We start from the raw sequence: 15,253 nt of genomic DNA, 5'->3' as shown, positions 1-15,253 counted from the left end.
AACTGGAACAACTGTGCAGCTGATAGACAATGTTCTGACTTACTCCTTTTGAAGCATACAGCTCTTGGCTGTTGCTGAAATAGCGAGTGTTTCAGAGGAGAGATTCAGACATCTGGGAGCCTCGTCACTGGGCCAAGCCTGCAAAAAGGTCTGACTTTGGTATTGCCCCTCATGGGACAGTTCCCTCCCATTTTCTCTTTTTTTACCAGTTATTAGGGACAGGATGTTGACAAAGAGACTCCCATGTTAAGTGGTGCAGCAGCCTCTGAGATACCTGATAACAGAGCTCAAGTAACATCTCGCCATGCAGATGGGTAGGAATGTTGTTGTCAGCAGCTCTGCTAGATATAACCACACCTTCCACATGCTGGCAGCAGTTCTGGTTTTCTGTCCTTCCACTGGTTTTAGTGAGATTGTATCCAGACCACAGATAACACATGAGGGAAGGCAGAGCCTGGTTTAAGGTACCTGGAACACGCAGGCAAGGGAAATGCCTTGGCCTGACTGTTTGGAGAACAGTTACTTGCAGGGAGTCTTTACAGAGAAATAAAAAGTTCCATTCAGAGAATCTTAAGGCCTTTCACACATTTTGAAAGTGCCTAGGTCATCAGGGAGCCTGTATCCCTTGACAGTCAATAACAGTTTGGCTAGGAGTGCCTGGACTCAGGAGAGGACTGTCAGAAAAACTTCATGTTTTCTGCTGCCTTACAGATGCAGAAGTCGCTTTGCAATTACAGACATTACCTGCATGCAGTGTGAGTACTACTCTGAGCATTCTTCCCACTGTATTTTGGACTGCAACTTAGAATTCTAACACAGAAATTACTATTGGTCCTTGAAGCATTGTGCTTAGTGTGCTTGTAGTATTATTTCTCAATTGTTCTGGGATCATCTTGGACTTCTTAGATGTTTCTCTCAGAATGTGAGATTCCCTGAATACTTTTTTCTTTTCTCTCATAAACATCTAATTCAAACTGTGCCTGTTTTAATCTTAAAATAAATTTTTGTATTGCAGAACTGGAAACCTGGCAAACGTCATTAAAAATAGGGCTGCATGTTTGAGTAAACTCAAAACCAAACTCAGCTGATTGTAATTAGAGTTGCTGAGAATAAAGCATGGTTGCAAACTGCCAAGGAAAAGCAGTCTCAATTTCATCCCCCTCCACAAAATCATAAACATTTCTATGAAATGGAACCGTTTTTGGAGAAAATAAAAAATGAGAGTGAAAAGCACATTTCCCAGGGGTATTTAATTTCATTTCTTCATGCATCTCAACTGTTTTCTAGATCCAAAAAGTTTCCAGTAATCTTTGTTATGCAGATCCCTTATTTCAAGATGCCTGTTTTGCAATCAAAGTGGAACGTGCACCGAAGTGTCCCTATCTCTCACTTCCCAGCTATCACAAAAACAAAATCTTCTGATTCTGCTGCCAGTGAAGCTTTTTCCCTCCAATACCCCACTGCAATCTCTCCATGAGCCTAAATACCATCTGAATGTTGCTCATTCAATGCAATCTTAGATTGCTGAGCACAATACAATCACTGGTTTGGGGGTGATGGGTGTGCAGGGGCAGCAAGGAAAGGAGGCACTCTGAAAACCTGTTTAAATTGTTTGCTAGTGGTTTCCTTGACTCCTCTGGGAAGGCTGTCTGTGCCAGCTGTATTCCCTGTCAGGAAAGCATGGCACAACCAGACCCAGAGCAGCTAGAGCCAAGCTGCTGGCAGCGCCAAGTTCTCCCACACTGCCTTTCCAGCACTTCTTTTTTTTTTTTTTTTTCTTCCTTTTTTTAATGTGCTTTGTTTGTTTCCTTTTATTTTAGATGCCTAAATATAGGCCTTTCGCATCCTGAGGCCCCTTCACACCATCAGAAACATAATTACAAGGCATGAGTTGCAAAGTGTCAACTAAGCCCTGACTGACTTGACCCCAAAATCAGTCGGAATGGACCACATGGCAGTGTAAATGTGGAGGCTTTTTGTCTGGTCATCAGGGCCAATGCACTTGTGTGTAGGACCAGCTGTCAGAAACAGTGTGGAGGTGTGGTACTGAGCCTGGAACTGAAAAATCAAATGGAAACAGGTCAAATGTACATTGACCACCTATACAGTGATGGCAAAGTGAGATTGTTCTCACTACCCTGATTATTGTATGACAGCATTTTTGGAAAAGACAAGATCTTTCTTTTGGTCTCAACAAACCCCACAAATGTTGTAAAAGGGGTGAAAACTGAAAAGACTCTGTTTATTACACTGGTACCATTTTAGTAAGAAATTACTTAAATCCAACACTGCCCAGTCATGGAAATAAAAGTCTGAGGCCTCATCTGGACTTGAGCTACCAACCAACACACTGAGGACCACTAGGATATTTATTCCAAGGAGAAAAACAACAATAAAACCCCACTTAATTAGGTGATGAGGAAGATAGCTATCATTTGCTATAAAAATTCCATCTCACCCCAAGCTCAGTTTGTTCAATGAGTAAGGGAATTCCTGAAAACGCATCTAAAAGTTTTCCATGGAAAACTTTCATATTGGAAAGCCCCACCTCCTTCTCATATCACTAGAGCTGTAGTTTGCTGCTTTGAAGAACGCAGCCAAATTTCCATTCTGGAAGCATCAGTGATCAGAGAACACATTTTGGGACAAAACTGCTCGGAAAACGCATACAAGAATTCCAAAATGGTATCAGGATCTGACTTCCTCCTGCAGGTGCTGCCATGGACAGCCTTACTCTTGTGGCTCATGGCCAAATTATCTCTCCAACTCTCCTGCTTCTGCAGCTACAGCTGCCTTGGGGCTGGTCATAGAAATTGTCTGGGGATTTGGGGATGAGAAAATCTAATGATAATATTTTTCAAGGTTTTCTGAGATTCTCATGTGAACTTGACAAAATTTAAAAATGGGCGAAGGGATCTTCCAGTGCAAAATATCAAAACATTGCCCTGCCCTCATCAGGAGCTGACCCAGCCTAAGTCTTTGCAAGGTTCAGTGTTTCACGTTCAATGAACCAGCACTTTATGGTAATACTGCATTTTGTTCTGAGACTGTTGCAAAACTACATGTGTGGTGATTTGACCCTGATGGACTGATTTTCTCTACTTCTTCCCATGTGGGTCCTTCCCACTCCTTACAAGAAATCTAGGTGCTGCTGCACTATCAGCTCTTGGTGATCCTTTTGAGTCTGGGACAAGGGAAACATCCCGCTCACGGTGCAGAAATAGCATCTTGATAAAGAAGTAGTGCTGGTAGGTTTTTTCCTCCAACGACTCCCACCTGGATTCCTAAGGTTGTTTAGATTTTAACCTAAAGAGACCAAGTCCTTTGAAACTCCCAGAAGGTGAGCTGGGCTTTCTGTTGGTGCCAGAGGTCTCGCGTGCAGTGCTGGCACGCAGCAGAGCTGGGTCATCACTTACCACCCAGGGCTTGCTGCAGAAGTTGTAGATGGAGTGGAGGGAGTTGACCGTGTGGACGCCGCCGTACTGCAGGCCGATGATGAGGCTGCGGAAGTCTTCCCCCAGGGCCATGCTGTAGGCGTGCTGGCGGATCAGGACAAAATCCGGCTTGAAGGACCTGGAAGAGATGAGGAGAATGGTGTTTTACTTTCAAATGCTCCAGAAGCACTTCTAACCACTCCTTGTTTCTTTTCCATCCTTCCCTTTTCAGGAAGGCGTGTTGCTCTTCTCTTGGGCCCCTCAGGGTGTATTGCTTGTGTTATAATGTAACAAACCCTACAAAACCCCCTAATCATTTAAAAAAAGAGGAAAAATCCAACATAGCTGCAAGTGTGAGAGCATAGAAACAGGCCAAACAGATTTTCTGCAGTTTCCATGTCACTCAGGCATGCACAGGAACAAGCCACAAGCAGAGCCAAGGGTCATAAATTCACTGGTGGGGGGATTCTCTTTTCTAAAAGCTTGGCCGTACTTGGCAAGCTCTTTGCAATGTGCAACGCAGATGAGGGAGCAAGTTTGTTTCCTGACGATTGAGCTCCATATTGAAGCAATGCCCAGTGGGTGGGAAGATCATGAGGGATTTCAAAAAGCTCTCATACACATCCATACATTGACACACATTCCCCCTTTAGTGAGTTTACTACGTACGCAGCACATCCCAGGCTCTTATGGCTGTGAGTCAACAAGTGAAGGGCAGGCATGGCAATGAAATTAATCAAATGAGCAGAGCCCCTCGTGCGCTGCTGTGACTCATGGCATGGACTTCCAGAATAGTATTTAGCAAGAGTGGAGCTTGGCCTCCTATGGTTCAACAGCAGCAGCCCTCAGCTAATGCACAGGAAGGTGAGGCCCTTTCTAGGTAAGCCAACAGGCAATGGATTATCTTTCAAGCAGCCAGATTTTATTCCTTGCTGACACTCTGTCTTCAAAGCCATTCAAAAATATCTGGAAACAGCAATTGGAAAGAAATGGTTCCCAAAATGGAGCCCAGCAGCTCATTCTCGAAGGAAGGGGCTTTTCCATGGAAAGAAGGGATTATTTTACAAGTTAACAGAGGTTGCATCAAGGACATTGAAAAATTTCCATGCTGTATTAAAGATTTTCAGAGAAATGAGCTCTGTAACCAGGTCCCATTACCTCACCAGCCTCGAACATTTTCCTTGCTAAGAGACTATAATTTCTATCCTTTGGATGTATGAGCTGGAAATACTTTGGGTTTATAGCCCCTATTTATATTTCCATCATTCTGGCAGGGAAATGTGAGATGGTGACTCTGGGCCAGATTGTGGCAACAAACACTGTACACAAACCCCAGCACAGCTTTGTTGCTTTAAAGCTGTTCATTTTGTTTGTTGATCTTGGACTTTTGTTATCACCCGCCTGAGACACGGCGAGGAGCAGGCTCAGCTTTTGTGATGCAAGAGGCCAAGCTGTAGAAATGTTGTGATTCCCTCCCATGGAGGTTTTTTAAACCCAGGCATGTTCCCTAATGTACTTGGCACCAAAGGTGGTGCTTTCCTCCAGCAGCAAGATGCATAATGAGCACTGTGAGGGCTGTGCTGTCGCTGTGCAGCTGATTCATGGACCTCCCTGGTATGAATGGGGATGAGGCAAGTGGTGACCCCTGCTGAGAAACAGTAAGTGAATATGAATTTTGGAAAGTCTGAGCTGCTCCATTCTGCTGGACTTGCTGTGTAGAAAGCACCCTGGAGGCAGGCACAGGTCCCCAAGAAGGATTAACCAGCTACTTAGGACCAGGGCTCGGTATCTGTGCTGAGTTACTGAACAGCTGTGGTGCCTGGAGAGGCAGGAGCTCCAGGCATGTCTCCATGCAGCTTTCTGAGAGGGGGAGGACACAGAGTGGCTGGGAAACTGCCTTCATTGGCTTTACTTTTGCCAGCCAAAATCTCAGGAAAAAAGCTCTTGTCTTTTCGGATCCTGGCAAAGAAAGAGTTTCTCCACTTAGAGGATGGACACAAGAATACAGAATTAATGTAGAAAAGCCTATTCTCAAACTCTGTGTCCTGTAGGAAGGCAGGACACTCTCTCATGCAGCAGATGAGGAGTGAATCTCTAAAGCGAAGGTGGACACTGAATCCCTGTTTTGAGCTGTGGAACAATGCGAATGTTCCCATGGATACTGAGAACAAGGCAGTGGAGTGCCAGGCCTGGGACTAGCTGAGAATAAACATCAGCTGAAGAGCAGCAGAGCCTGTACAGAGAAATGGAGACCAGCGGCAAAATGAGTAACAATCAATAACATCTCTGTGCAGAAAGCAGCTCCCCAGCCTGCTTTGGGGTAGAGAAGATAATGACAACAATTCCTGCTGGGAGGTTTCATGCCTTAAAGAGATCTCCTATTTCTTATTTCTGCATAGAGCCATAACTCTGGCTTGCTTCCTGGTCCTTCAGCTTTTCTCACTGAAGCACAAAGAGATTTGAGGGCATGAAGAAAGAACACAGAAGAATGCACTATTTGCATCAGAAATAGTGTGATTAACACATTAGATCTTCTCCCTGTGCTGAGCACTGGTGAGGCCACACCTCGAATCCTGTGTTCAGTGTTGGGTCCCTCACTGAAAGAAAGACATGAGGTGCTGGAATGTGTTGTAGTGAGGTGGGGATTGGCCTCCTCGCCCAGGTAACAAGCTACAGGACAAGAGGGAGAGGAAGAACAATGGCCTCTGGTTGTGCCAGGAGAGCTTTAGTGGATATCAGGAAAAATTTCTTCATGGAAAGGGTCATCAAACATTGAGACAGTCTGCCCAGGGGAGTAGTTGAGTCACCACCCCTTGAACTGTTCAAAGGGTGTGTGAATATGGCACTTAGGGGTGTGATTTAGTGGTGAAAATGGCAGTGCTCATTAATGGGGGATCAATGCTCTTAGAGTTCTTTCCCAGCCAATTCTGTGATTGTCAAAATACTTCTGTGTGATCCCTTCCGCAGTGCATAATCATTTGCAGCCAAAGGGTGCTTTATATTTCAGTACCATGAGAGGGCTTTTTTCTGGTGTTGTTGGAGAAGGATGGGCTCTCCTGCTCTCTTTTTAGAAGACTGACATTCTTACTAGACACTCTGCCCTTTGGGACAGTAGATCTTCCCAGGACACTGAAGACGACATCCTCACTTCGGGTTCTGGCTACCCTCCATTATTCTAGGAGATTTCATTCAGCTTTCAGATACTTCCCAGGGATCAAGACACTCCGACTAAATTCCCTTCCAAAGCCTTTCCTATTTGGCATGACAAAGAGAAGAAGAGAACTGCATAATTTAGCAAAATGATACAACAAGTTTTGCATTACTGGCAATTAATGAAGCCTTCAGGGAAGCGTCTGAGGCACAAGTACAAGCCATAAGAGGCCGCAACTTTTGCCAAGAAGTGCAAAAAGTCCCTCCAAATATGCAGTGCCTCAGGTGTCTGACACCTAATAGAAAATGGCATTTACAAATAGGAACAAGTTCTTTTTGTGCATTGCTTCAGTGTTAATAGCATTGTTATTAAATTACTGAAAATTAATATGAAATCAATGACATTTTCCCCTATCTCAATATTAGATTTAGCATTCTGTTTGATGCTTTAGTAAAGTGGAAAATATGCTAAGAAAAAAAGTCATTTCAGTCAAAACCTCATGTCATATTTTCTACAGAAAGAAATAAACCTTGCTGAAGTTATTCAAAGAAAGAAAAAACATATCTATAAATAAGATAACACAGAGCTGATTTGAGAAAAAAAAAGAAAGCAACATAGAATAAAGAATAATCTCTCCTTACTAGGCTGGAAGAGAGAAGCAGGGGTTTTTTTTAACATTATAGTAGAGAATGGCTGAGTAAAAAGCATGGGAGGTGTGGGAGATTAGTGCAGCAAAAGCAGCAGGAGCCAGGAATCACAGTTGCAGTAGGACCAATACACTGTAAGCAGATGAGGACAGCCTGGAAGATGCTCTGATTTGCTTCTCAGCCACAGGTCAATGCTCAGCTAACCATTACATCATGTCACACACTCTCTGAACTGGAGTCTGGCAGTCTCAATAGTCTGCCATATATTTTACTTCTAAACTGATTGACATTGACATTGACAAGGAAAATCATGTGGACTCAGACAAAGCCTGAAAGTAGTAACAACCACACCTGCCAACACCAACTTGCCTTCAAAATGCTTGTGATCCTAAGCTTTTACATAAGGTGATCCAAATACTTTCCAACATCACAGAATAAGGTCACGGAGCAATTTAGTTTGGAGAGGATCTTGGAAACCATCTGTCCCAACACCATGCTCATTGCAGGGCTAACTCTGAGGTGACATTAGGATGATTGCCATTCTCTAGAAGAAGCCTTTGTAAAAACCCATGTGGAAAGGAGACAAATTATGGCAAGATTGATAAAAAAAAAGCTGATCAAGACTGAAACAATGTACTAAAGTTTTGAATAATTCTTGTATTTAATCCTGGATTAACTAATTATTGAGTGCTCTAGACCCTGGAGGCTTATTCCTTATTGGAAAGAATTACTGTAAATGCAAAAAGGGTCAGGGAGTAGTTTAATATGTGAAATGTTCCCCACCCTGGTCTGCTCAGAGTGACTTTTTCTTTCTGGCAGCTGCCTGCATGCCAAATGTTTTCCTGATAACTGTCAGCATCCTGCCTGCACGTCGGCTGGGCGCCAGCTGCCAGGGAGGTGAAGGGGGACATTATTCATCTGGGACATCAGCAAACCCCAAGGGGAGAAGCAGGCCTCCAAGCAGCTGTTTAGCAGCAGGAGCTGAGGTGAAAGTAACTGAGAATAAATGCATAAATCATCACACTCCGCTGTCTCTTCTCTTTTGTACTTCCTGCTAAAAGAAAAATTAAATTTTTTTTTTTTTAAATTGAGGACAGGAGCAGGCAGGTGAAGAGAGGAGAGATATTAGTGAAAAAAACAATGCTAGATCATCCCCCATATGGGAATAATTCTCAGTTTATAAATGTTTACTAGAGGTGGTAAATTCCTTCATATGTAACTGCAGCTTGCCAGAGTGTATACCCTGTTAAACACCTCACCCAGCTTATTGTCTCTGCAGGGTATTTCAGTGAGGAAAGTGGTCATTTGGCACACTGGTCACTTGCCTAAACTGAATTTTCAAAAGCTTGCAGGCTGTTACACACACTTCTTCATTACCTTTATGGATTGCTATGCCATCAATAAAAAAAAATATTGCCCAAATGTTTCTGTGCTAAATACATAGCACATATTGTATGTTTCTCAGTGTTAAATACATAGCACATATTGTATGTTTCTGTGTTAAATACATAGCACATATTGTATGTTTCTCACTGTTAAATACATAGCACATACTGCATGTTTCTGTGTTAAATACATAGCATATATTGTACTCCACCGAGTGGCACTTTCTGCAGAACTTGGGAGAACCAGGTGTTCAACATATTCTTCCATCTGGCTGCTAGAAACCTAAACTTTCCCTATCAGTTTCTGCCATTTTTTCTCCTATTTGCACCTTTAAAAAAAATTGCAGAAATTTGGTTTGGAAGCATCAAACCAACCAACCAACCAACCAACCAACCAACCAACCAACCAACCAACACAATGACATCCCACCCTCAACCCCCCAAACAACATCATTTAGAAAAATACATTTCATAAAAGACCCTAATTAGGGTCAAGAGTTAAATTAAAAAAGGCAGGGATTTGACAATGGCTGGAGTTCATCTCTGGCACAAGCTTATTGGAACATGAGAAGCTGGACAATGACCTTCTGCCTACCAATACTTGTTACATCAGTGTCCACCAACAGCAGCTACTCCCATGATCTTCCTGGGCACTGTCCCTGGAGAAGAACTGCAATGAACCATCAACTCTTGTGAACAAATTGTCCTGGAGAGACAAGAAAACATCCTTCTAGCAATGTGCAACTACTGTGTGGTGAGCAAGCATGGCCTCTGTAGGATAGAAAACCTCCATGCCCCTTTCAGGCAGCTGCTTCTCAATGGACCTTTGGGCTGAGTGAACCTATTGGGATGGGAAAAATGCAGTGGGCAGAGGACAGTGTCCTCACTGGGCTTTAAAGATCTGGCATCCTGGTGCAGACAGATCTTTTTTAGTCGGACTACACATCTCCTGGAGCCTGCAAGCTCTGAACAGCAGGGAAACACCTGTGAGTTGGCCAGTTTCTTCTCTACCCCTCCCATGTAAAAGGATTTGCCTCCTGATGCTGTGACTGCACTGTAGCTTGCAGTGTGAAAATATGCTTAAAGAAAAAAAGCACTTTCAGGGATTTTGGGGATGGTGATTCAACAGGCTGCTGTCCTGTTGTCACAGCACAGGGAATCATAGAAGCACTGAATCAGCTGGAAGCAACAGGAATGTCAGTGTTAACTACAGGAATGAATGGGCTTGTGTGGAGAATTCACTGACCCCACCATGGCTGTGAGCAGCAAGGGCACATCATCCAGGGTGAGCAGGGGAGACACACACCTGACACACCCCTTACACATTCAGGCAAGGCCTGTAGGGACAAACATCATTCCATGGTAGAAATCTTCCCCACAGCAAGGCTTTGTCCTGGGTGCTGTTCCTCTTTCCTTCGCTGCCATTTTGGACACCCCTCTACACCCACCAGGGCCATTTCTCCTCGCAGGGTCCTCCCCACATGAGCCCCTGGGCATCTGCTGTCCCCCAGCTGCTGTCTGTGCTGTGGGGCTGCATGGAGCCTGCGTGCCACACTCCTCGTGGCATGGCCACCACTCTGACAGGTCCCATGCAAACGTGGAAAAGTGCTTTCTCTCCTGGATGATTGGCCCCAATGGCAAAAGAGGAAGCTCTACAGGGAGACAGGAGATGAGAGCAGTCTGGTGCATGATTAATTTATATCCTTAAAGGTCTGAAATGCTCCCAAAGACATTAGTATTCCCCAGGTAAAAGAGCTGTCCAGATTTTCAACATATCCCTGCCTTATATCTAGTGGAATTAATACTGAAGTCTGTTGAAGCCCAACAGTCAAGCATTTAATTGAATACAGAACCTGAGATCATAGTTTGGGAGTCTAAATGCTGCTGTCAGAAACAGACACATCCCAAATTTTCATTTCTACTTAGACAGTTTTATAATATCATGAAAGCATAAATGCATCTCAGAGTGGGTGCAGTGCCAACACTGACAGCCTCTTTACACTGCCAAAATATTGATATGAAGGAATTGTTGGCCCTTCAGAGGAATGTGAAAATAAAAATCCCCTTCCTCACATCTATCCCCAGTAAAAGTGACGCAGTCCAAGAGCTTTCTACAGTAAATTATATTCCAGATGGTTCCCTCTGTCTCTTTCTGTTTGTGTGGGTAGACCTGTCCAAAAGGAGGTTGTTTATGCACTGGAGGAGGATGAAGAATCCACCCAAGTGTTTTAAAACTAGGCATGAACCCATTTGTTTTTACACACTCTAATACTCCAGTAGTACTTTGCACCCAGTTGCTATGTCTAAGTTGGAGAGGGATCCTTTGGGATGAATAAACACTACCTCCTGCTTCCCATATTTAACTTTTCAATAGGGAAGGTCTGTTGCCAATTTTTTCCAAGTAAGTGCTGGGGTAACAAGGACCCCACCCCACCAGTCCTGGCTGAACCCAACGCTGCTCCCTTGCCCAGCTCATCCCCCCAGTGTCCTCAGTCAGGGCCAGGGTTACAGGGCACTGACATGGAAAAGTGCTTGCTAGAGGCTGCACAAGATACTTCATGGCCAGCTCTCTGAAGGAAATGTGATGAACAGGCTGATGGAGCCTTCACAAACCATGGTGGAACTGGCACAAAAAACACAGATGCAGTTTTTTAGATTTGTTAGATGATAGCCTCTGTCTCCAGCAGCACATTTTGCTGACACTATCTCAAATCCTCCACCCCCTCCTACAGATGTGCAGAATGTAGTAGCTAAAAAAGAGAAGTTGGAGACACAGAACATTGTTACTGTAAATTTAAATTCTTGGAGCCACGTTTGTTTTAAAATTCAGGCAAGCAAAGTAATGTCTGGCTTCAGTTAGATTGTTTGCTAACTTACTTGCAGCTACTTATTTCAAGATGCACAGGCTAGAAGTCATGTATATGTCCATGTCTTTGCTTTCTGTAATTGCCAATAATATTTCTAAAGCATCTTTTTTTCTTTTTTTAGTATTATCCTGAGTCAAAAGGGGTAAATGGAAGGCTTTAAGGACAGTTATACCTTCTTACTAAGGGAATTAATCTTCCTGGTAAAAGAACCATAATTTTTTCCTGGTGCAGTTCAAATCAGTTGATGTGGAGTATGAAAGAAAGCCTTAATTCCAAGGTGTCAGAAAATACCAAGTGATCAGCAGAAAAAAACCCTTTGGTTTGAACTTTGCTTTACAGGTGCCATATGGTATTTCCAGTTTAAAGAAAAAACTAGGAGATCTGCTCCAAAATGATGGAATTTAATAGGCTAAGAAATTGTTAGATAGCTTATCAGTAAACGTAATGTCAATTTGGAGAGGACAGCCCAGTGGTTGCTGAATATGAATATGAATTGTTGGTCTGAAGAAATTTATTATTTCAGTGATTTAAATCTACTGGTCTGTAGTATATTCACCGTCTTTCCCCTAAACTGCTACATTCTATTGCTCTCCCTTTGAAGAGGAATGTGAAGCAGGCAGGGCTCCTGCAGGAGGGAATCCCAAACGTGGTTGTTAGCAAGATGGTGTTGTATTTATCTCCTTATAAATTGTCAGTGGGATTTCCATGATTCTGGGTATTCAAAAAATATGATGAGTATTATATTTCACCATCTAGAAGCATTCTGACTTTTGACTGAATGTTTTGCTCAATTATTAACAGAGGACAAATAAGTGATGGAAAAAAGATGACAGCAGCATCAGTGTTGGTGCACACATGTGAGTTGCAGGTGTCTCCCTGTGGCTGGGCACTCTGAAAGGTGTCTGTAGCCAGGCAGGATATGGTTGTGGATGGGACTGTGGGACTTGAAGGAAGTGGGAAGAAGCTGTACCCATGTGCATGGGTTGAGGTGCCTCTACACAGCTCACACAATTTGCTTTCTAAAGTGAAAAAGAGTTTTAATTTCTATACCTTCTAGAGTATTTCTAGGAGTGGCTGTGGAAGGTGGCACCTAAGCTCTTAAGCTCACTGAGCTGGGCACAACAGGGTCATATCAGCACAGGCTGTAAACAAATATTTGCTGGTTGCAATAACTATGGCATGTAGCATATGCTATATAAATTGCATATCCAGACAAGTATATATTTACCAGACCTGCTTCCCACAATGCAAATGCGTCCTTAAACATGCAGGAATGAAAACAAACAAACAAAAAACCCTCCTGAGCTAATGCCATTCAAAAACCCACGTAATCCACATATAAATATCCATGCAAAAATGGTATCAGGAATACCTGTGTGTTCACTGTGAGCAGAAACATGAACACCATGCCCCAGACAGTTTTGTAAAATAAATTTTGTCTTCAGTTTCAGTTTAATAGCTCAAGATCTTTCTGCCAGATGTATGAATGGCTTTGCGAGGAAAGACACAGGAAGGAAAATGAAGATGTGATCAACCTAGGAAATGGTTCTTGGGAAACCTTCCAGCACCATGAGCAAGCGAAGGCAGGAGTGCATTAGCACTGCACACTGTCTGATGAGTGCTCCAGCGGCTGGTTCATGGGACATAACACTTTGTTTCATTCAGAAACAGACAGGGAGAAAGCAAATGCATGTAACAGACACAGCTTTAAAAGTTTTTAGCAGAGGCTCGTGAAGTTTTACCAAAGAACAAATGGAGACTTGTGGGTGTACTAAGAGAAATGTCAAGACCTGAAATGAATTGATGGACCACAGTCATAGCTAATTGACAGTGACATGTTTTGCTTTGCACTGTTTGGACTGGAAATGAGATTTTGAGAAATTAGACTGAGGCCAGCATGCTCAAAATTACGTTTTTTTAGCTGTTCTAATAATCCCTTTCAAAAATATCACTGCATGCTCGATTATGTGTCTCTACCTCTAATTTTGAACTTGTTGCAAACAGACAAAAGCACTGATTAGATACGTCAGCAGTATTTAGCTCAAAGGTCCTGAATACACCAAAAAGTGCAAAGGAACTGTACAAAAAGAAGCAGGGTGGCTAAAAAAATTAATTTGGTGCAACAATGAGATTTCAACACAAACAGAGAAAAGCTACTGTATCAAAGATGAAATGTAGAGTTGTAATGACAGGAACCCATAAAGATGAAGGCTTGGGAATAATAGGGTGGAAGGTAATATTGGTGAAGGTAAACAGAGGCATCCCACACAGATGTGACACTATTCTTTACATAGAACTTGTAAAGATGCATCTAACATTAGCTCCAAATTGCTGTCACTGTGGTGCTTGAAAGAAGGGGAGCAATGCTTTTGGGAAGTGAATTGGATGTGTGATTGGAGAAGCACTGTTTGGGAAAAGAGTCTGCTTGCAATGAATGACATTATGAAGTAATGCTAGTAGGACAGAAATCCCCATCAAACAGGGACAGGTATTACCTTGAGATATACCACAGGGCAATGCCAGAGCACCGGGCATCTCCCATAAAGAAAACAGTGCTATTTCAGGAGCAACTCAGGCTACAAGCATCAGGATCTTACAATTACAATTGGATGGGACCTGAAAGGTCACCTAGTTCCAACCCCCTTGCCATGAGCAGGGACACTTCCACTAGATCAGGTTGCTCAAAGCACCATGCAACACTGAGCACTGCCAGGCACGGGCATCCACACTTTCTGTGGACAGTCTGTGCCCGTGCCTCAGCACCCCCACAGGTAAGGATGTTCTCCTGGTATATAGCCTAAATCCACCCCTATTCAGTTTAAAGCCATTCCCCCTTGTCCTATCACTACAAGTCCTTGCAAAACTCTGTTGTAGTACCCTTTAGGTACTTGCAGATCCCATAAGGTCTCTTCTTCTCATGTCTAGGCTGAACAACCCCAACTCTCAGCCTGTCTTCACAGGAGAGGTGTTTCAACCTCCTGATGGTTATCAAGGCCCTCCTTTGGACTCACCCTAACAGCTCCACGTCCTTCTTACATTGGGTGCCCCAGAACTGGACACAGTGCTTCAGCTGGGGGGTCACCAGAACAGAGCAAATGGGCAGAATCCCCTCCCTTGCCACGCTTCTTTGGAGGCAGCCCAGGGTGTGGTTGGCTTTCAGGGCTGTGAGAGCATACTGCTGGCTTATGTCAAGCTTCTCATCCTCCAACACCCTCAAATCCTTCTTCTCAGGGCTGCTCTTGATCTGGTCATCTGGGCTTAGTGGCTACTGCAAGGGCAGTCCACTGGGATCAGGGCCCAAGACAGGCAGGCTAGTGAATCAGAGCCACTGTTTAAAATGAGGGTTAGTTGACAGAGCAGAGAGAAAAATCAAGGGAGAAGAAGGTCTGTTGTTCCTTTTATTGGGAGTCTGGAGGCTAAAAAGAACCTGAGAAGGAGGCATTTGCATGCTGTTGCATGGAGGGTCTAGACCAGAAACAATGACTGGCATAATGTGCACCTGAGACCTGATACAAACCCACCAGAGTCAGGCCATTCCTTTCACCACTTCCAAGAATCCTTGAAGCTACCAGGATTGTGCTGCCCAATTCACATATTTGTCACCCTGGAGGCCAACCTGCTTGCCCCAACACTGATCCACAGAGCCCAGTTTCCAAGACCAGCTGGTGCTCCTCACCTGACCACCTTGGTGCCGTTCCTCATGACCTGCATGTCCACCATGCAGCCACCCATGACGTAAGCAGCCAGGTTCAACTCAGAGAACTCAGCC

At 43.8% G+C, this 15,253-nt stretch overlaps 1 protein-coding gene across 1 annotated transcript in view; it reads right to left on the bottom strand.

Annotated features, from left to right (window-relative positions):
- SYN3 (synapsin III) overlaps positions 1-15,253 on the bottom strand; it is a 190,450-nt gene that overhangs the window by 133,278 nt on the left and 41,919 nt on the right. Inside the window, exons 4-5 of the mRNA XM_059471664.1 lie at positions 15,161-15,252; positions 3,417-3,573 (exon numbers count right to left, since the gene is read on the bottom strand). Of these exons, the coding sequence (XP_059327647.1) occupies positions 3,417-3,573; positions 15,161-15,252 (249 nt within the window). The remainder of the gene's footprint in view (positions 1-3,416; positions 3,574-15,160; position 15,253) is intronic.

Source organism: Ammospiza nelsoni, chromosome 5 (assembly GCF_027579445.1).
Source record: "Ammospiza nelsoni isolate bAmmNel1 chromosome 5, bAmmNel1.pri, whole genome shotgun sequence".
Classification (NCBI taxonomy): Eukaryota; Metazoa; Chordata; class Aves; order Passeriformes; family Passerellidae; genus Ammospiza; species Ammospiza nelsoni.
This window is presented reverse-complemented; position numbering and strand designations above follow the sequence as displayed.